Here is a 21,030-nt window from a genome sequence, read left to right on the forward strand (position 1 = left end):
TCCTCCTCTGTGACCGGGGACAGAGCCATGGAAGCTACTGGGCTCGACGCCAATGGAGGGAATCGGTGACTCTGGCCAAGTCCTTGGTCCGCTTCAACCGAGGCAAAAAAGCGTTGAATTCATCAGTGATCCTTGACGGGTCGCTGACTCTTTCATTGCCAATTTTCAATTCAATTTGTTTGTCTGTTCGTGAGTTTTTATTGTTAATTATGGCCCATGCTTTTTTAGAAAAATATTTTGTCGTGAGCAGTGCTTTATTGACATCGTAAGCTTTCGGAGCTTTGATGTCCTTTCTGTAAATTCTTTGTACTTTTTGAAGAAAGTTTTGAATTCTAAATTTGGTGTGTTTATTAATCTTGGAGAAAAATAATAATTTTTCTCTCGAAACAGGATACCTTTGGTAATCCATGTGCACTTTTCCTCTCTTGGTTTTTGGGAATCTTTACGTAAAAGACAGCTCATCTTCAAATGAAAGTTAAGGTTTTCCTCGAAATTTTTAAATTGTACTTCTACGGGATCCTCATAATTTAGAAAACTCCATTTGTCCTGTGCGAGCAGAAAGTTAAGGAGCTTGATATTTGTGGGCTTCGTGTCTCCAATCGTCTTTTGGTTGATTAGATTCCGTGCTGGCTCATGACCATTCATAATGGACCTGTTGGCCGTAATGGTCTGAGATAATCTTGTAAAGTAGAAGCCCAGATAAAACTTGCTTTATTTAACACCCTCACTGCAACATGAATCCTGTACCGATTTAAGAACAACCGGGGTGTTATCAATTTGCGCAATCACTAAATGTGTTAAATGGCGCAATCTAGTTTTTGCGAAAACAATAAGGTCTCTTAAGAAAGAATTTGATCGTCATCCGCGATTATTTAGATGGAGTTTGAAATAGGAGGATTAAAAGATTAAACGATGCTTTTCTCAAGCTTAAGGCATGTCGATAATATAATTATATCACTAAAAGCCAACGAACATTTATTAATCTAGACATATAACTGTTGATGTGAATTAGCTGTTCGTGTCAGATTGACCATTCTGCTCATTTACAGTAGGGGAGGACCGGGGCAGGTTTTCGCACGGGGCACGTTTTCGAATGGGCTTTAATTTCCTAAACGTCGTATGATGGCCACGCCCCCTAGTGGCAGTTCTGTTAGTTTCACGTTGATGGACGCACGCACTGTTGAGCAAAGCCAACTTTTGTTGTCCTTCGAACAGGTGAGTAAGTTTTTATGTTATGTTTAAAAGTTAAAAATCACACGTTTTCTTTAATTTGAAACAATGTGAATGATATATTTCGATAAAGCGCTTTCTTCTGTGTCTTCATGATATAGATATTGGATAAAGAAACACTTGTTTTAACCAAATTAGGTTTAGTTTAAATCTAAAATATGGCGACGGGGCAAGTTTTCGAATTACTAGCCATCGAAAACCTGCCCCGTCTTTTCCAAATATAATTCATGCTAAATTTACTCATTGATTTTTCACTATAAAGTCAATAAATATGTATTGAAAGAAGATTTAAAAACAGTGAAAATGCATTGTATATTAACAATTTGGCAGTAAATGGGTTATAAATAGTAATTTAAAATTCTCTTCATATTTAATCAAATTTCCTCAGTTTTTTTTTAGGGTAGGCCTAAATATAATTAATTTAACGATTTCCATTCTTCATTTCAGTTTCATCATGGTTCGCAAATTACGTGAGAAAGACAGGAAGAGGGAAGTATGAAATTGAGACAGATGGAGAGAGCGGTAAAAGAAGTGAGGGGAGGGAGAAGTATGAGAAGCGTAGCTGCAGAATTTGGATTGTGTGATAGAACACTAGCAAACTATTGCAAGAAATTGTCCGCTGCACCAGGTTCTACTGATCCCTCAAATGAAGCGGTGATTATTCAACCAAATCCTATTATATCTACTACAGTAAAACAATGATCTGGTGATTCCTGACACATCTACTCGTGATCCGGCGATTCCTGGCACTTCTACCCATGATTTGGCAATTCCTGGCCCATCTACTTCGTGATCCAGTGATTCCTGGCACTTTACCCATGATTTGGCAATTCCTGGCCCAATCTGTTCGTGATCCGGCGATTCCTGGTGCTTCTACTGAAGGTACTGCTGCAACAAGCCAGTCAGCTCAACCATGGTCGCAGTTTGGCTACGCACGGAACTGGAATGGTAAGATTCCTTATTGCAGTAGCCTATATTTAAACACGCTATATCTTTATCATAGAGCCTATTAAATTTTTCACTAGGTTAAGAAACTTAGGGATTTCACTGGGGCAAGTTTATTTCTCGCATTATAGAAGAGATAATAAACTAATTGTTGCGTTGGTTTTTGTCTGTCCAGGTGTTTGAAGCCATTCCAAGAACAAATGCTGGCTGAGTATTTGACTCAAGGCATCTGATATATACTTTGGATTAACGCCTAAGGGAAGTTAGACGATTTTGCGTACACTTACGCTGTAGCATGTAATTGCAAAATACCCCCAAGCTGGTCAGAAAATGAAATGGCCGGCCCTGACTGGTTCACCTCATTCATGAAGAGAAATAAAACACTTTCCATCAGAACTCCTCAAGTAACTAGTATGTCCGGGCAACAAGTTTCAACCGGACGAAACGTTTGGAACCTGTTTTTCAGGAACCTAACCACTGTCCTCCAACGATTTCAGTATGGGCTAATGATATATGGAACGTTGACGAGACTGGCGTCACAACCGTTCAACGACCAGATAGAATTGTTAGCGCGGCGTGGATTTTAGGCAAATAGGGAAACTAACTTCCGCTGAACGAGGAAATCTCGTCACAATTGCGTTTGCAGTGAATGCAGCAGGCAATAGTATTCCCCCGTTCTTCGTATTTCTAGAGTAAGATTACCATGATCACTTCATCCGTGACGGGCCTCCTGGTTGCGAAGGCGATTCAAATCCTTCTGGATGGATGAAAGGAAGCCAATTTCCTGAAATTTGCCAAACATTTTGTCTCTCAGGCCAGATGCTCCAAGGAAAAACCTTGCATTCTATTGCTAGGACAATCATGAATAATCGCACCTTATCAGCCGACGTCTTAGATTTATTTAAAGACAACGGTGTGACCTTACTCTCATTCCCCCTCACTGCAGCCACAAGCTTCAACCTTTGGACCGTTCTGTGTATGGACCTCTTAAAAAAATACATCAACACTGCGTGTGATGCTTGGATTTGTACAAACAAAAGACCTATGGGGATATATGATATTACCATCCATTTTGAAAATCGGCAGCACTCTGGCGTTAACACCAACTAACATTATGGCTGGATTCAGAGTGTCAGGTATTTTTCCTTTGAATCCATTGATCTTCACGGATTCTGATTTCATGCCGAGCTACTTTACTGACAGGCCTGCTCCAGCTGGAAACAATCCCTCCTCAGAACCAAATTTGGACCAATCGTCTGAGAATCCTCAGCACCAAGCTGTCTATCACAAGTAGCTTCTTGCCCTTCACCAGAGGGATGTGAGGGCCCTCGAAAAAGCAGAGGGCCACGAAAAGAAACCACAAAGGGACGGAAGAAAAGGAAGTCGAGTATTTTAACCGACAACCCCCAGTTAAAGAACAGCTGCGACTTGAACAAAGAAATGGCCAAGCAAAAAACGTATCAAACTAGAAAAAAACACAACAAAGCAAAGGAACTACAAATTTAAAGTCTGTCAAGAAGGGCCTTTTCAAAATAAATCACAGCTAATGCTGAAAAAGCAAGTAGACCTTCCACCAAGAAGAAATCAACCTCACGTCAGAATTTGTCAGATGATGAAGAAGAGACTGACTCCGTCTGCATCTATTGCTTGGAAAAATACAAGCAATTCGAAATCAAGTGTGAGCAGTGGATACAGTGCACCCGCTGCAAACGATGGGCACACGAAGATTGCATTAAAGGGCGATTCTGCGTATTTTGTTTGCCTCAACTGCGACAGTGACGATGATGCCGAATTTTGCTAAGATTAGTTGTTATGAAAACAAAAACAATGTCATTTTCATTAATTATACGAGTGTGTTAAAAAAATGTGTGTTATTTTCCTTACAGATGTATTTTAATGCATGCGAAAACTTGCCCCAGGGTAATAAAATGCTGTGCGAAAACATGCCCCGGGTAACGGGGCACGTTTTCGCACATGGACTTACTTTTACTTTTTGGTGTTTTTATTAAAAATTAGTTCATATTTCATCAAAGATAGAAAATACTCTCTAATTGTAGCTGAATATACCACTGAGTGTAATGGTATGTCTTGGTTTGTTGTAGGTTTTAAGGAAAAAAATACAAAAAATTAAGACATATAAATGCGAAAACCTGCCCCGGTCTCCCCTACTCAAAAATTAGAGGACCAAGATTTAAGTTTCTTAGACAGCAATGAAATAAGATTACCACCTCACTGTGACTTAAGTCACGTGCCGACTTGAAGACAGCAGGATTTAAAATGGTTATGTATTCTTAAATCGGATTAATTTGACAAAAACATGATCAGTTTATACATGGTCTGCATTGAGAACAGTTGTTGGCTTCTGAAAGTAGACCGGACAGGAGCGAGGTCTACAAGACGATGGAAGTGGCAAAATAATTTCTTTCTGGCATATCCTTATTCTGGCTGGAGATGATCCTAATGGGTAACGTAATGGCTGTGCACGAAATTGGGCATAGTTAATGTCTATTCAATAAGTAAAATGCGTAAAAACCGTAGGTTTCACGTTTTTTCTCTGTTATCCTATTGGTATAACATGCTCGTGTAGGCCATATTGAACAACAACTACTCAATCTGATGCTGATAAAACATAAGTAAGTTTAAAGGGATTTAATTAACGTATCAAAATTAAATCACAAAATTCTCCAGACTGTTCAATTACTTCCACTGGTTTACAACTCCTTATTTAGTCAGCAGGGTCGCTTGGCGTACACCAGGTCCAGGATTAATGCTAGATATAATCTATAGTCGAATGGATACATCTTCCGTATCGGCGTGATGGGGCGTTCTGACGTTGGAGTGAGAGGGAGAACTTCCTGGTTGGCTACCTGACCAATAGGAGCGAGAGGCGTCTGACGCGGTTGCCATAGCAACAGGCACTGTTGCCACATCGCACCGCGGCGACCGCTTCTCTGCGCAGTCCTCAAGTGCTACTAGAGTGACTACTTCGAGTTTACTGCTAAATTTGTTGCCTGTGTTCGGTGTTTTTGCTGTTCGTTGCGAATATCAGGGTGTGAGTGTGTGTGTGTTTTATATACTGTACGTTGTACATTAACTATCACCGTCATGGAAAGAAGAGGAGGAACCAGTGCTAATAAAAGAGGCCGCCCTCGCGTTCGCCCAGTGGTTAAGCGGTTCAAAATGGTTCAGAGAATCACTTCTACCTAACCTTTCTGCTCCATCGGTTATTGTTATGGACAACGCCCCATACCAATCCAAGATTTTAGATATTGCTCCAACGCAAGGTAACAAAAAAGCGGAAATTCAGGCATGGCTTCGCGAGCATAACATACAATTTGCAGAAGATTTTACAAAAGCCAAGTTGTTAGAAATATGTGAAATGAATAAACCACCAGTCCCCAAGTATATTATAGATGAGATGGCTAAAGCCCAAGGACATAAAATTGTCAGACTCCCACCTTACCAATGCCATTTCAATGCAATAGAGATGGTTTTTGGGCACAAGTTAAGGGACACGTTGCCCGGAACAATAAAACATTTAACATGACTGAAGTGAGGTTAACCGAAGAAGGACTTCAAAAAGTTACAACCGTAGAATGGACGGATATCGTAAAGCACACAAAAAATCTATTTTAGAAGCGTGGGCATAAGAAGGTCTCATTGAAACAGCAGTAGAGGAAATGATAATTCACGTGAATGGAGATGACAGTGACAGTTAAACTAGTGACCTTGAAGATTTTGCTGACGAATATAGAGTGCAAACTGACCAAGGAACACAGGAAATATACGTCAACAGAACGTATGCTGACGAAGCAGATGATGATTTGGATGGAATAAATCCACTGCAAGCTACGCACGGAAACGTCCTAGAGTTTTCGCAGTATTAGGTAAGATTCTTGTTGCAGCTATATGTATGTTTATTTCAATAACAATTACTAAAATTTCTTCAATTACGAACATCGGCCGGACGCTGAGTGGTGCGGAGCTGGGGGGCGGTGTTTGAAGTATTTTGACAGCCCCCACAATAAATATATTCGTGTTGTGAATGCAATATTAGGTTTTCAGAGTACCCAAATTATTTGTCCTTCACGATATCCGAATTATTTAGTAGTTGTAGATTATTATATAGTATAATAGTAACATATTAATATCGCACATATTTGTGTTAAATTAGAGAAATTTCGTTTCTGATTACTAGTGTAAACAATCAAAAGACAACACACACTGACGCATTGTTTGTTGGTAAGTACGCTGGCGCGCACCGTCTGATGTTCTCTTCTCAGTGTTCGGTGAGAAAGTAACCGCTCACGGCAGTGCCCGCATCAACGCGGCAACACCGCGGCATCAGTCTCCCCACTGCTCGCTGCCCCTCCACACCCTTCCAATACGGAAGTTATATATCTATTCGACTATAATAGTGATTTTTAATCCTGACCATAGCAAATGATACTGTTGATAGGTAACACTATTTTGTTATATTATTACTAATTTAATATAGTTAGTTGTAGTATTAGCCTTCTTCTTGGTTAGACTATTATGATGCAGATGTGAAATGGTGTGTTGCCGTATATAAATAAATAAATAAATGAATTCTCGAGCTCAGTATCAAAGACCAACATAAATGGTTGAGTGATAATTCTGAAAGCTAAAAACTCGTTTAACGAATACAAAATAAATATAGTCGCGATGTGACGGATTGTCCGGCTTCAGGAGTTCGGTATTTGTGGGAAATGAAATAATGGAAACTAATATCTGCCGAGTTAGCCTTTGTCTTTAGTCCTGACAGAAGCTGGATCAAGCTCGAGGATTAACATTACTTTGCAAGAGAATACGTATTAAAACAATGCTGCAGTAGTCGGGGATTAGACTAACGTATTAACTGATAAGAATTCGTAACACTAGTCTGTGTTGATGAGGTCTAGGGGTTTAATTATAAACAAAATAATCAAACTAACAATAAAACAATGCCCTACAATGCTATTACAATCGTTATATTTAATACAAAGTTTTTATTTTTGTCTGTGCTGAGTTGGATTGGTTTATCAGTATAATGTTTGTCATATGCTTAATAAAAGGACAATGTTCTTGAAATTGGATATTATGATTTGAGAACAGAGTGCATGAACTTTGATTTTCTTCTTGTATGAGATAGGATAGGGACACTGTAGATAGACAGTCAAAGGTACTATCTTATATGTTTTTCTGTTGCTGATTCAACGCTACGTTTCTTTTTTCTCTATGGTAGTTGGGTTAACCTGACTGGATTGGGGTTTTCACTTAGTCATATGGTTGGATGTTGGATTTGGAGAGGGGAATGTTTCTCGAATTGGATTGGAAGTAGAAAACACAAAAAATCTTCAGTCTTGTTTGTTATTATGTTTCCGTTTACGAAGTTCGCCTCGGGCTCAAACAATTGAATAGGGTTGGCTTTCTCCATCATTTGCTCTTCCGCGATCAACAAGTGTTGGAGAATTAATCGTCAGTGATAGTTTATCTTTAAAAGTAAATAAAGCAATTTAGCCAATTCATATCTGTTGCATTCGTCTTGGATACTACACTTTCATTTTCTCTAAAGTAAGTTAATTTATTACTGTTAGTCAGTAATATAATTTTTATGAACCTGATAACATTTTGGTCTTGGCTAAGAAGAGATAAATAAGCTGGTATAACTTTATTTATAAACAATCAAGAGAGTAAGTAAAATGTTCTGTTTCAAGAAAAGACTAAGGGCATTTTATTTTATTATGGCCTAGGAATAGAAAAGATTTAGGCTGCAGTATAATAAACGCCCAACACATATGCATTATCGATATTCATGATTATTGTATGGAATCATCGACGTTCATGAGCCAGGAATCCTCTATAAAACTACTTAAACCCAATTACTTATATGTATTTCAAATCACAATATTGTACAATTCGACTGTTTTCATGATGTATATTTATAAAATGTAACGGTAAATGTTTGCTTTAGCCACTTCACACTACTTGTTAAAATTGTAACGTAAAATAAGAAAATAAATATATAGGAAGGTATTATAATAATATAAGGGAGTAGGCCTAAAGCCTAAATATTAATTGAAGTTACATCGAAAATGCCCCTGGCCATCAGTGCAGGCTTCGTTGGCACGATATTAAATAAAATAATAAAGAAATGAAAATAATAAAGGGTACTTTGGGATTATACCGACCACACCAGTATGAAGAACACAAAAATAGAAATTTATAGAAACAAACATGATAGAACGAAAAAAACAACTCTTCAATTACAAAATTACAAACTTACAAGCATTTCCAGGTATTGTGATCGGTATTGTTGTCGCTGTTATCTTATCTTTCTCGAGAATCCTGATTACGGCAGGCCGCGCGGCATCACGTGATTTGCACGGTACATCATTGCCTTTCCATTACAATTCAATTTATATTTCTGATTAGCCCCTCTAGAATTTGATATTTTACTGATAGGTACTATCTCGAGGGATGTTTTTCTTTCGTCGATATCAGCGCGGGGCAGCACCGAAGGTGCTGTCAATGCCCGCGCTGATGGCCGGAGGCACTCGCATTTTGGGTGGCGGAATGTGATCAAGAATAAAAACAAGTTTTGAGTGTTTTTTTAATAAAAAGTTTAGTTTGGTAAATGTTTTTGTTTTTGTTGAATTTTTGTGTTTGGAGAAATGTAGAGGTAAAACACGGAAGTACAACAAAGCGATGCACCAGCTGAACGGGCGGCGAGACTCTGCAATCACGTTATCTACTAGACGCTCGACTTTGACCTCTGTCTGAGGATGGGGAGGTGTTTGCGATAAGACAATTCCTGTTTTATATTGACGAAATATTGTTCTACGCTAATCTAGTAATCAGTAGAAACGAAATGTGAAATAACGATTCATGTCTGGGTGTGGTCGGTATAATCCCAAAGTACCTAATAAAGTACTTACAGAATATTACATGAGGAGGAGGATACAACTTCGTGGCTGCCTTGGAAAGTAATAAAGCCAGTCCAGCTTCTAAAACAACACCAACAGTGTATTCTCAATTAAAGGACAATGGCCACCACATTTTATACACCAAGAAAACATTTAAAACTCTCTTGTTGAACAAAATATAACACAATTGCCAAATTGTTCATTGGAACGAAATGAAATAACTTCAGGGAATACCCATTGCACATATTATTCACAGGTAAAACCTCTTCACTATTTTAAAAGGTAAAAGGAAACGCGAAAACAAAATAGCTAGTGGCAATAATAAAAGACAAAGAACATAGTCTTCATTTTAAAATGTACTACCCAGAAAAATCTGTTTGAAACTGGTAAAAATAATTCAATAACAAGATGGGCATTGGTAGAAAATGTTACAAAAATGTCAAAAAAGAGAGCACAGACAAAAAAACGTGAATATAGGTAGAACTTGTTGTAAAAATGCTCTAACCTCTAAAATTTCTTGTACTTTTTCACCTGAATGTTGGTATCCTGATTATACCTTCTACCAATGCCTACCCCCTCCTTAGTTGTAGAAACCTCACTCTCCCACACTCAGAAACCTCAATTCCCCTCAGTCCACTAGATTAATGGATTATTTGAGATATAACCCAAAATTTGAAACATATCAGTTAGGCCTATTGTGCAATTATGGATTGTGACCGCCTAAAAATTCTTTCTGCAAATAAATACTTCTACTATTTTAAGAAATTGATAAATTAAGTGGTTTGAGATCGTTATAGCTAATGTGGCTAAAGCAAATTAGAACTAATGTAACAAACGAAACAGTGTAACATTTCCTTATATTTTATTATTTTTAAAGATAAATGTGTCTTACACCTTGTGACACAAATAGAACATGTACATACCATTGTACTTACGGCCATTACAGATGGACAGTATTAGTGTCAGTAACAGGTTATTCAATGGTAACCTGTTACCAGGATAACGTCTTACCAGTAACACTGCTCTTTCAGTAACAGCTGGGCTGAATGATTTGGCACTCTCATAACGTCTTTCTGGTGTAGGTTAATCGATAACCAGCAACAGCTAAGTCAATTTCGAGTAAGCAATGAGACTAATAATGGAATGTTATAACATAATATAAGTAGGTTTAGATCGGGTTATTACAAATATGTTACAAGTAGTACCAAATTTAAAGATAACCTTTACAAGCACTCATGTTATATGAGCTTGGATTTGGGTACTATCTCGAGGGATGTTTTTCTTTTTTCACCAGAAATGAAGGGTGGTGCCACCATACCTGCACTGGTGGCCAGGGGCATTTCTGATTGGTACCACCTAAATTCAAGCCCAGACTTTTTATCTTTATATAATACATATGTATGAATAGCCTATAACAAATAGTAGATAGGCACCAGCTTGGCCTCCTTGCCAACATCGCTGAAAACAAAAACTGATCGTCATATTGTAATTTCTTAAGGTCCCGGTCAAGAAAAACTGTTAAAAAGATATCTATTTTCTCTGTGACATTTATATCGAGAAAATTGCTTTATTGTAATACAATGTGTGTCCACATGTGGCAAAGTAAACCGAAGATCTCATCACAGCATTTTCATAGGAACAGTTTGATAGGCTTCTGTAAATCTGTTGGAAATGTGAAATAGGAATTCATATACTGTAAAGAAGAGTAAAACTGTAAAGCAGCTTTGGAAAATTAGTGGTACCGTTCTTTAAGAGTATATTTTCTCTTGAAAACAGATAGTAAAGTATATGCTTCTTTATTCTTGCATTTGGGAGTACGTCTAGATGAGCTTATGTCCTCCAGATCATTATCACTTATCATCCAAATATGTTGTAAGAATCAATGTTTCAGTGTTCAGGGAGACATAAGGAAGATAGTTAACACATAACAGGTGACACCCACAGCAGTTTGTCGCCATTTCTGAAATTCTGTAGTGTTATTATGATTAACAATATCAGGAGCTTGGGAACTCGTATTATCTCTTCTCATATATTTCTTTGTAGGACCTTGACATCTATTAGTCTTTTAGTCACTTTGTTTTCAAAATATTTAAAATGTTTATGTCTCCTACATCCGATTCGACAATGTTCTTTAATACAAACATTTTAATTTATTAATAAAGTCACCCACTTATTTTAAATTCAAGTTCGATTTCCAATGTTGTTATAATATTGTTAGCCACATCTTTTCTTAGAGATGATTTCATATTGAAGGAAAATAAAAAGTAATGAATGAGTAAGCGTGAGCAAATTGCCTTTATGCGATCACTCGCATCCAGGAAGGAGGTACACACTGGGTGGTATAGAAAGTATAAAATATCCTCCTAAAATAGCGGCTTGTGAATATTCCTCCAGAAAGTTCTTGAGCTTTAAGATCTCATAAATTTACTTTAGCTTAAAAAAGCTACTAGGTGCAAATTTAATGTTTGTCTTTAAAATTTTTTAGGGGGGGGGGGCACTTGAACCCTCTGACTCTTCTCTTATGTACGTCTATGCTTCACTCATAAGGGACGTTTCATTATGTTGTGTTTGAAATAATTCTTGAATTCTTGATTTCTTGTGCTGCAGCAAAACTAGCTGAATTGCTGGAAAGAGATCCGGGTGATCTCTTTACAACTGGTGAGTAATTGTGATAAGTTCAGTGCATTACAAAACACATGCTATAAACAAATGTACTGAACAAATTTGTGCCTACTGTAAAATTATCTTTCTAGCAATACAAACTATCTTGAGAACAAGTCTAGGAGTTAACAACTGAAATACCACAATTTTATGAAGAGAAGCATAATATTATTATAATTACCTACTAAATGGGTAATTTTTGTGAAGGACGTTAAAAATAGTGAGGATATAAGTTAACAGTAATATTAAACATTTTAATTAAATGTTTAATTATTAAATTAAATTAATCTGGTCCTGTTGAGTATGTATAATAGGAAATACAAAGAAAAAAAGTGTAACAGTAAATTAGCAAAGGTTATAACTAACTTATTTGTTGTAACATACATTATTTCTTTCTAGCCTTACTTACGTAATGATACGTTATCTAGTCATTAGAGCTAATAAACTAGTGTAAAGTCATATCTCAATATTTTAAAATTCAATCTAATCTTTGGAACTTCATTGCATTTCTATCAGACTATTATGTACAGTAGACTCCCGTAAGTTCGGCCACCTCGGGGACCGGACCCTAGGCCGAACTTAAAAGCGGCCCGAACTAACCGATGCCTATTTAAAAAATGCCCATTTTATTGTTTGCAAGGGTAATTTTTCAATAAAAAGTTATGAAATAACCGTAAAAATTAACCTTTCCAAACATTACCAACACAGAATTAACTACTAAACTAATTTTAAATTTGTAACTTACCAATAAAACACGGTAATACTGCATATGTTTGGGAATCAATGCGTGTAGGAATCAAACACTTGCACATAGAATACAACACAGAGTAACGCTTTATTTACAAAACCACAGACCTAATGAAATAAAATAAAATAATACAGTACTGCACTGTACATTGGTGGTTTAGCTTCTTAACACTTAAAATAATCTGTCACTTTTTTTCTGAATTTTTGTTTCTAATGATTTTTTATGTGCAAACTCACGCCCACTTCTTAATAAAAATTACATCGACTGCAGTTGCTTCTTTTTGCTGTTCGATGTAAGTAGCTGCCAGTTGCAAAGCTGCTTTTCCTTCAGCGTGGCTCATTTTATTTTCTTCGTCTTCCTCTTCAATCTCAGCACCATCTGCGTCGTTATTCATCTCGTTGTCCTGGGCGAATGACACACTCGACGATTTCGTCATCATTCAGAACCTCGTTGTCTAGCTCCTTTTCCATGTTGATCCACTCCAAAACATCTTCTTCAACAATGGGACCACAGTTCGGTAGTTGCTGAAGGTCGTGCAATAGAGCTGCATTGTCATCAGGTTCGCCATCAAGAATGTTGTGTTTGGCTCATCTGCTGTTGTGTTGTTTTTGATCTACGCTATCTTCTATATTTGGCCAAAGTTTTTTCCAAAAGACTTTACAAACGTGGATGGTGGTATTTCGTCGTATGCCTTGGCCGACATGTACACAACATCCTTCATGTTAACTGACTTCAACACTTTGGTAAGGTCTAAGCTGTCATCAGTCTCCAGTTTTGGAAAGAACTTCCGAAAGTAGCTTACGACGATACTTCCTCTTGAAGCACTCAATGACCCCCTGGTCCATCGGCTGTTGAAGACTGGTTACATTGGGTGGTGTAGGAACAGCAGTTTAATTTCTTTTTCATCGTCACACTGAAGATGTTCATCATGAGTAGGCGCGTTGTCAAGAAGTAGAAGTGCTTTGGCGGGGAGTTTCGATTTTGCCAAATGTTTTTTTCACTTTGGGAACAAATTCGCATACAAACCATTCTCTGAACAAGTACGTGTCCATCCACCGCTGATTTCTGTGACCGATATAATACACTGGGAGAGCGTCCATGTTTATGTTCTTAAACGCTCTCGGTTTTGCTGCTTTGCCAATGACAAATAGGGGTAACTTGTGAGTCCCCGAAGCATTTGAACACAAGGCGACTGTTATCCTGTCCTTTGCTGGTTTTAAACCCCTGGAGCAGACGTTTCTTGCGGGGTGGCAAATGTTTTTCTAGGCAGAAGTTTAAAATTTAAACCCAGTTTCGTCAATGTTGTATATTTGCTCTGGGCAAAAAGTTTTCTATCATCGATAATTTTTAAAAATCTTGCAGAAAAGTCGGTGGCCGCTGTTGGGTTTGCTGATAACTTCTCACCACAAACTCCATAAAATGTACGCCGTGTCTCTTTTTCCAACGAGAGAGCCATCCATCACTAGCCACGAACGCCTCTTCTGGTTGAAGCTTTGAGTGTAAGATCATGCCTTTTCTTTTAAAATTGGTCCACTTAATGGCGTTCCTCGTCTTCGTTCTTGAACGAACCACAACCATAGAGCATCTTCCACCAATTCGTGTTTGGCCTTCCTTAGTGTGCAACGCTTTTCTAGAACTTTTTTCGGTATCAATTTGTGTACAAAAGCCTTCAATACTTTTTCTGTTGCGTCGCCAGTCGTTGACTGTACTTTTGCCCACGTTTAAATCCTTGCAAATACTTTGCACGGATTCTCCTTTGTCTAATCTCTCCAGAGCTTGTAGTCTCTGTTCCATTGACTTGTACTTACTTTTACGCATTTCACTCATTTTAAAAACAGATTAAAACACGATGCAAAACAGTTTTTTGTTCAAAACACACACGCACACACACAAAAACTATGAAAACAACAGTACTGTACATACACAAAAGAAATCACAGAACCCACGAGTAAATAAACAACAGTACAAAACGCAAACTAAAAGAAAATAACTGACTTTGTAGGTCTACTGTAAAAATGACGAGCACCACCCAGTATGAATGTTCGAGACGAACTGATGAGCTGTTTGACAGAGCAGTAAACTAACCAAAGAATACAACGGCACTGTTAGTAGAGACGTGCTGCCCGCTTTCTGGCTGGCGCCAATGTGCGTGTGACTCATGCTCAGCCGACCCGGCCGGACTAAGCGGCGGCCGAACTAACCGAGGCCGAACTTACGGGAGTCTACTGTAATATAAACTGAATCATTAATTTTTCATGATTGAATAATGATTATTACATATCAGTGAATTTAGAAAAGTAAGACATAATTAGGTTCACAATTGTACATTTTGATATTGAGTTGGGCTTATTAAGATGACTATATACTGTAAAGCAAAGCAACTCTTCTGTGCAAAGAAGGCTGATTGGGATCGTCACGGGATCTAGACCTTAGTTCTTCGAAGGCTAGATTGGTGTGAGCCCTGAGGGCTTAGGTTAAAATCTGACCGGATAGATCACATCCTTTGTGAGAGTCCCACACTACAGGCTGGCCACCTGTGTGAATAGATACATTTTCCTACGTCTTAAAAAATTTATATAAAACGCTGTTCTGTCTTTACGAAATATGTTACAGTAACTTCACAATCATTACATAAAAATACACACATTATCCACTAATGGTGGCAAAATCAGGATTTAAATTCCATATGTGCACCCAAGATGACATAATAAACAGGATCAATGATACTTCTGATCAGGAAATAGTTGTCAAAAGTACTATGGATTACTCAGAAGTGGAATCAGCAAAATGTAAATTAAATTACTGTTATCAAGGTGGCAATTGGGAAAAAGAATACCCCATCATTGTGACACTGCGGATGTTGATTTCAGTTATGTTATGCCGATTTAACGTTAGTACATATGGTTACTGATCATAGACAGCAGGTAATGATTAGGGCAATTTTTCAGTACAGTATTATTGTTTTGAATTTTAATATTGGTGAAAAGATAACACGAATGTAAAAGACATTTGCCAATTTTTGAGTTCTAACAAAACAACTTAACTGTTTACTCCTTATTTTTATGGTACGATGCCGATGGTCGATTGGGCAAGAGAATGCCTCAGTCACTGTTCTCCTAATGATTTGTTTTGGCATACCCTGCAATCTAGTCAGTGCAGGTCATCTTTAGGTTTTATGACGCCGTAGTAGCTAAAGATCCTTCTTGACCAGATTTAAGAAATACCCTGTGAAGGTGTTTCCACTTTGACAGTGCGATCGCTTCACAGCCACAAATGAAGTGTCAGCAGTCTTCCTGAACCCCCTGCAGAGGGCGACATACATACATATATATGACTAGGAGATACCTATCATATACAGGCGGTGGTTTAGTGAGCAGTGTCCAGTTAGAGAATAACCTGATATCAATTGTTACATTTAACAGCAATAGTTTATCTGTAACACTCCTACATTATAATGATATTTAATAGCCCTAGGAAAAGACCATATGTTATTTGTGATTCAATTTTGTTTTATTTTCCTCAATCTATTAAGAACTGTTTTCACTTTGTGACAAGTGATAAACAATTCATTGGCTGAGCTTTAGCAAAGCTTATGGATCGAGAGACTGTAAATATTTAATTTGTCTGTCTGTTCGCACGATATTTTGAAAGTGAAAAGACCTATAGTTTTTAATTTTGCATGATGCTTGATTTCTATATGGGCAACACTGAATTCGATGATGGTGCATGTCAATGGGATTGGGCTCAATGTGATGGCGTCTATATTAGTCTTATAAGTAATCGTAATGGCAAGGAGAAAATAGCAGAATAAATAAATTTGTAAACAAACAGCGTACAGTCATGTGCAATTTGAACATTTTTATTCGTAGAGTAAAACAAAAACTAATAGAATAGAAAGTCAATGTTAAAAGTCAGAGACAAGATTTGATTACAACGCAATCTTGCATTATGGTACCTTCTCTTGCTATTAGAACATTACAATGAGAGTTAAGTTAATGAACAAAACTTTGAATGTATCATGTGGAGAAAGATTTCACCCATAGACTTTAAATTGTGCGTGAAACTTCATTTCTACATGGACAAGAATGTATTCTATGATGATACATGTCCAGCTACTGAATTTGGCTGAGCGTAATTGTAGTGCTAATTTCCTTTTTGTATGATTGTCTGTCTGTCTATCTGCCCAAGGGATATCTCAAGAGTTATGTTAGTTACAGATAGGAAGTTTTGCTTGTAACCCCAGCGAAGCTTGTTTTGTGACACAAGGCGTTCTCTTGCCTTGTCTTAATATGGAAAGGATATTTCAATAATGAGTTGAATTAGTCAACGTTATGAGCAACATTCTATGGTTTTCTATAAGTGATAAGATTCAAGCTGTACTAATTGTAAAATTTCACTCTAAAACTACATCATAGACTGTAATGTGGGGATTGACAATGTATTAAAAATTCTTTTTGACTAAGTGTTATGTTTCTATTTGTGTTTCCTAACCTCAAAAACAATGAGTAACTTAGAAACTGAATAGGTTAGCGGCATGCTGGTGGGAGGTCATGGGGAGCCGAACCCGAACACTACATGGCTACAGAGTCGGGGATTCTGGATAGCCTACTCCCTGGGACTCCTGGTTCTCCACCTCATCCTTCTGTCTGTGCCTGTCTTCAGCATCCCCGTCGCTTGGACTCTCACACATCAGATACACACAGTAGTAAGTAGATGCTGAGGTCAGAAGTGAATGAGAATGATTGAAATGTTGAGATTTACTGAAGCATTCAATTTACTTACAGTACAGAAATCTTTGATGTAGTTGATATAATTTTTGTATACCTAGAGACAACTATAAAGCGTAAAGTAAATAATGAAACTATTTTAGGGTGTTAAAATAATTAAATACATAATTTTGCGTGGTTATTTTACTTTCAATAACAAATAAGCAAGACCCAGTAGTGATCACTTCTGGCTGGTTTATACCTTCCAGTTGAACCTACCACTGAGCACAGCAAAAACCGATGTATTCAGTGGCGTAGCGACAGAGGAGCGAGTGGAGCGACCGCTCCAGGGCGGGGGCGACAGAGGGGGGCGGGCGGGGCGGGCGGACGATAAAATTGCGGGAAGCAGCCAACAAATAATTTGTTGATTTATTACTTTTGGTATATAATGTCAAAAAAACTAAGTGGTGCTGAGTATCTGAAACGAAGGTTAGAGAAAGGTCAACGCAGAAAATCTTGAACTTAAGAAAATAAAGAAGTTATCTACCTACTTTTCGAGGGACACTTCAGTAGTTGCAGTTTCTCAACAACCCACTTGTAGCTCACAAGTAGCTACCTACAAGCGATGAGGACTTGGAGCAAACGGTTCGGACTTGGTTCATGTAGGCTTACCTGAAGATGCAGAAGATCCACGTCCTTCTTCAGGAACCTTTTTCTAAGGTAGGCCTAGTTAAAAGCTGAAGGTACTGATTGCGAGTTGAACCTTAAAGAAAATGTAACAGCTGTTATAAGTTTCTTCTGATAAGGGTAATTTTGAAAACACTCTTACAGCCAAACAAAAACGGCAAATAATAAAATTAGTAGGCCCTCATCAGCCTATAGGGCCATTTTCAAAAGAATCAGAAGGGAGAAATAAAAATAGGGGATTTGACGAGAAATGGTATTTTCAAAAGAATAAAGAAAACCAATTGAGAATAAAAACGTAATTGGTTATGCTATTCAAACATCCTCAATGTTTGCTATTGTCAGCCATGCTGGCTTTTCAATATGGCCTATACTGATGTGGGATTTTCGAAAGGTACGTCTTGATTGGGCACATTTAGGTCGAAACATAAAAGACCATGAAGAAGATTCGCAAAGTCATGCAATTGCGTGTGAAATATACTATCGCTGGCAGTTAGGCCTAACAGTTGATAGTGAGAATCTGGAGGAGATTAAAAAAGCCACTGATTACTAGAGACAAGTTTTAAGGCGAGTGGTGGACGTCATTATTACGTTAGCTACAAACGACTTACCACTGAGAGAGCACAGATTGTGTAATGACGATGAAGATGCAACTAAATCGAAAGGAAATTTCCTTGAGATAATACATATGCTAGCAAGATATGACCAGGTCCTTGCAGATTTAATTAAGTTACCAAAACGTAGTGTTAACTACCTTAGTCCTCAGATTCAAAATTAGAGCTGATCAACCTGATTTCCAAAGAGATAAAAAAAGAAATCAAGGAAGAAATGAATAAAAGTCCCTATGTGTCTATTATCTTTGATACAACTCAAGATATTAGCGAAAAACCGACCAGCTGAGTACAGTTGTTTCGTTATACAGGGTGTACATAAAGTCCTGCACGGGTATAATATTTTTCTGAATGATAACAGATAAATAAACAAGATTTGGTACATCAAATACTACACCTAAAAATCTACTTTTTGAAGGAACTATGAGTTTTCTGTAATATCATGGGGACGTCCCGTCCCGCAAGGAGTCAGAAGGAAATCTTAAATAGGAGCATAGGTCAATATGGACATCATTTTAAAGGGCTTGTCTAGCAGAGTTTAATGCCGCAAACCGCACTCAAAAAGATTGATCCAGTACAAAAATGGTGGCTGTTCAAAGATTTTACTTGGTTACATTTTTATTAGTAAGCCATAACCCCAAGTAAAGCAAAACTGCAACCAAACAAATACTGCAGCTAACCACTACATTGTGCTGGTCAGTTGTACAAAAGTGAATTTTGGACATTAGTTATCCTCAAGTGTTATAAATTTGGTCCTAATATATTGATAACGGGGAAAACCTGATAACAGTAACAATTAGAAATCTCTTATCTTTGGGTCGCAGTTAGGACTTTCCTATTAGCCAGTCTATTCATAGTAGGCTATTCTAGTTTTCTTGTTTTAGTAGTGCTGTCCATCCATTTTATCAGTAAAGTAAAGTAAAGAATGTCTTATTTTACCAGGCGAAGTTAGGGCTAAGAAGCCCTCTCTAACACTTAACCTGGGGACCAACGGCTTAAAGGTGACTTCCCGAACCACCACCAATGGCCGGGCAGGCGGGCCGCTTGCAAAGGACAGGATCGCTCAGCGATCACCTGTCCAAGCAGCAGCCACGCTCGGCGTTGGTACAGCTTTAGTACAAAAGAGTTTGTCGTATTGCTTGTAGTTCTTCAACTACACTATGTCGCTTGACGAACGTGAACGTATAACACTTCTTTATGATGGTTGGTTGGGGAAAATAACAGACGATCACACGAAGAAGCATGCCATTTATTTAATAACTACTTTCACGAGAGGCAGCCAATTTCTAGAACAACTGTAGGGAGAACTGTTCAACCACTTTATGAAAACAGGAAGTGTTTCCGATCGTTATAGGTCGCTGAGATTTTTTCTAATTGTTACTGTTATCAGGTTTTCCCCGTTATCAATATATTAGGACCAAATTTGTAACCCTTGAGGATAACTAATGTCATAATTCACTTCTGTACAACTGACCAGCATAATGTAGTAGTTAGCTGCAGTATTTGTTTGGTTGCAGTTTTGCTTTACTGGGGTTATGACTACTAATAAAATGTAACCAAGTAAAATCTTTGAACAGCCACCATTTTGTACTGGATCAATCTTTTTGAGTGCGGTTTGCGGCATTAAACTCTGCTAGACAAGCCCTTTGAAATGATGTCCATATTGACCTATGCTCCTATTTAAGATTTCCTTCTGACTCCTTGCGGGACGTCCCCATGATATTACAGAAAACTGATAGTTCCTTCAAAAAAGTAGACTTTTAGGGTGTAGTATTGATGTACCAAATCTTATTTATTTATCTGGTATCGTTCAGAAAATATTATACCCGTGCAGGACTTTATGTACACCCTGTATAAAAGATAAAAACTGACGAAGGCGACAGGCCAGTACAACTAGTCATAGAAGAAGCGTTCGGGGGCTTTTTGGAAGTGGAATATGCGAGTTGGTTTTGTAACTACTTAAACTACTATGTTCACGTTTTAGATAATGTGCTCAAATTTAAACTAGGGTTTTCAATAGAGATTTATTAAATATATTGAAATTTGTACTTTCATTCCAAACCCTATGGAATTGAATTGAGATTTAAATACATATTGCTATACACGTAAACTAGGTCTCTTACAAGGAACAAAACTTTATAAAGAATAGTAGACTGTAAGTTATTATAAAAAATGATGTTTGGTCAAAGACGCCTTACATTGCTGATGAAATGATGGCCAAGAAAGGTTTGTTACGGTAGTGAGGTGAACTGTCGGCACTGATTGATCATGTAAGTAAAAGTTGGGGAAGGGGCGCCAGCGGACTGAGTCGCTCCATGGCGCCAAAATCCTCACTACGCGACTGGATGTATTACTTAAATCTGGACAACCTTAGGGATATCTAGGAATGGACATCACTAACCGCAAATGTAGAGATTCTAGGGTTCAAGGGCAATTCTATAGGTCTAGCTACTGTGGGAGATGACCGTTGGAGTTGGTGGGGTTTGTTTCCTAACCTAGAGGTTCGTGCTAGCCTCAAC

At 37.8% G+C, this 21,030-nt stretch overlaps 1 protein-coding gene across 1 annotated transcript in view; it reads left to right on the forward strand.

The window, feature by feature from the left end:
• Nucleotides 1-7,465: 7,465 nt before the first annotated feature.
• LOC124366386 (ORM1-like protein) overlaps nucleotides 7,466-21,030 on the forward strand; it is a 35,970-nt gene continuing 22,405 nt past the window's right edge. Inside the window, 2 exon segments of the mRNA XM_046822904.1 lie at nucleotides 7,466-7,749; nucleotides 17,036-17,215. Of these exon segments, the coding sequence (XP_046678860.1) occupies nucleotides 17,045-17,215 (171 nt within the window). The 5' untranslated portion in view covers nucleotides 7,466-7,749; nucleotides 17,036-17,044.

This window comes from Homalodisca vitripennis, chromosome 7 (assembly GCF_021130785.1).
Source record: "Homalodisca vitripennis isolate AUS2020 chromosome 7, UT_GWSS_2.1, whole genome shotgun sequence".
NCBI classification, from domain to species: domain Eukaryota; kingdom Metazoa; phylum Arthropoda; class Insecta; order Hemiptera; family Cicadellidae; genus Homalodisca; species Homalodisca vitripennis.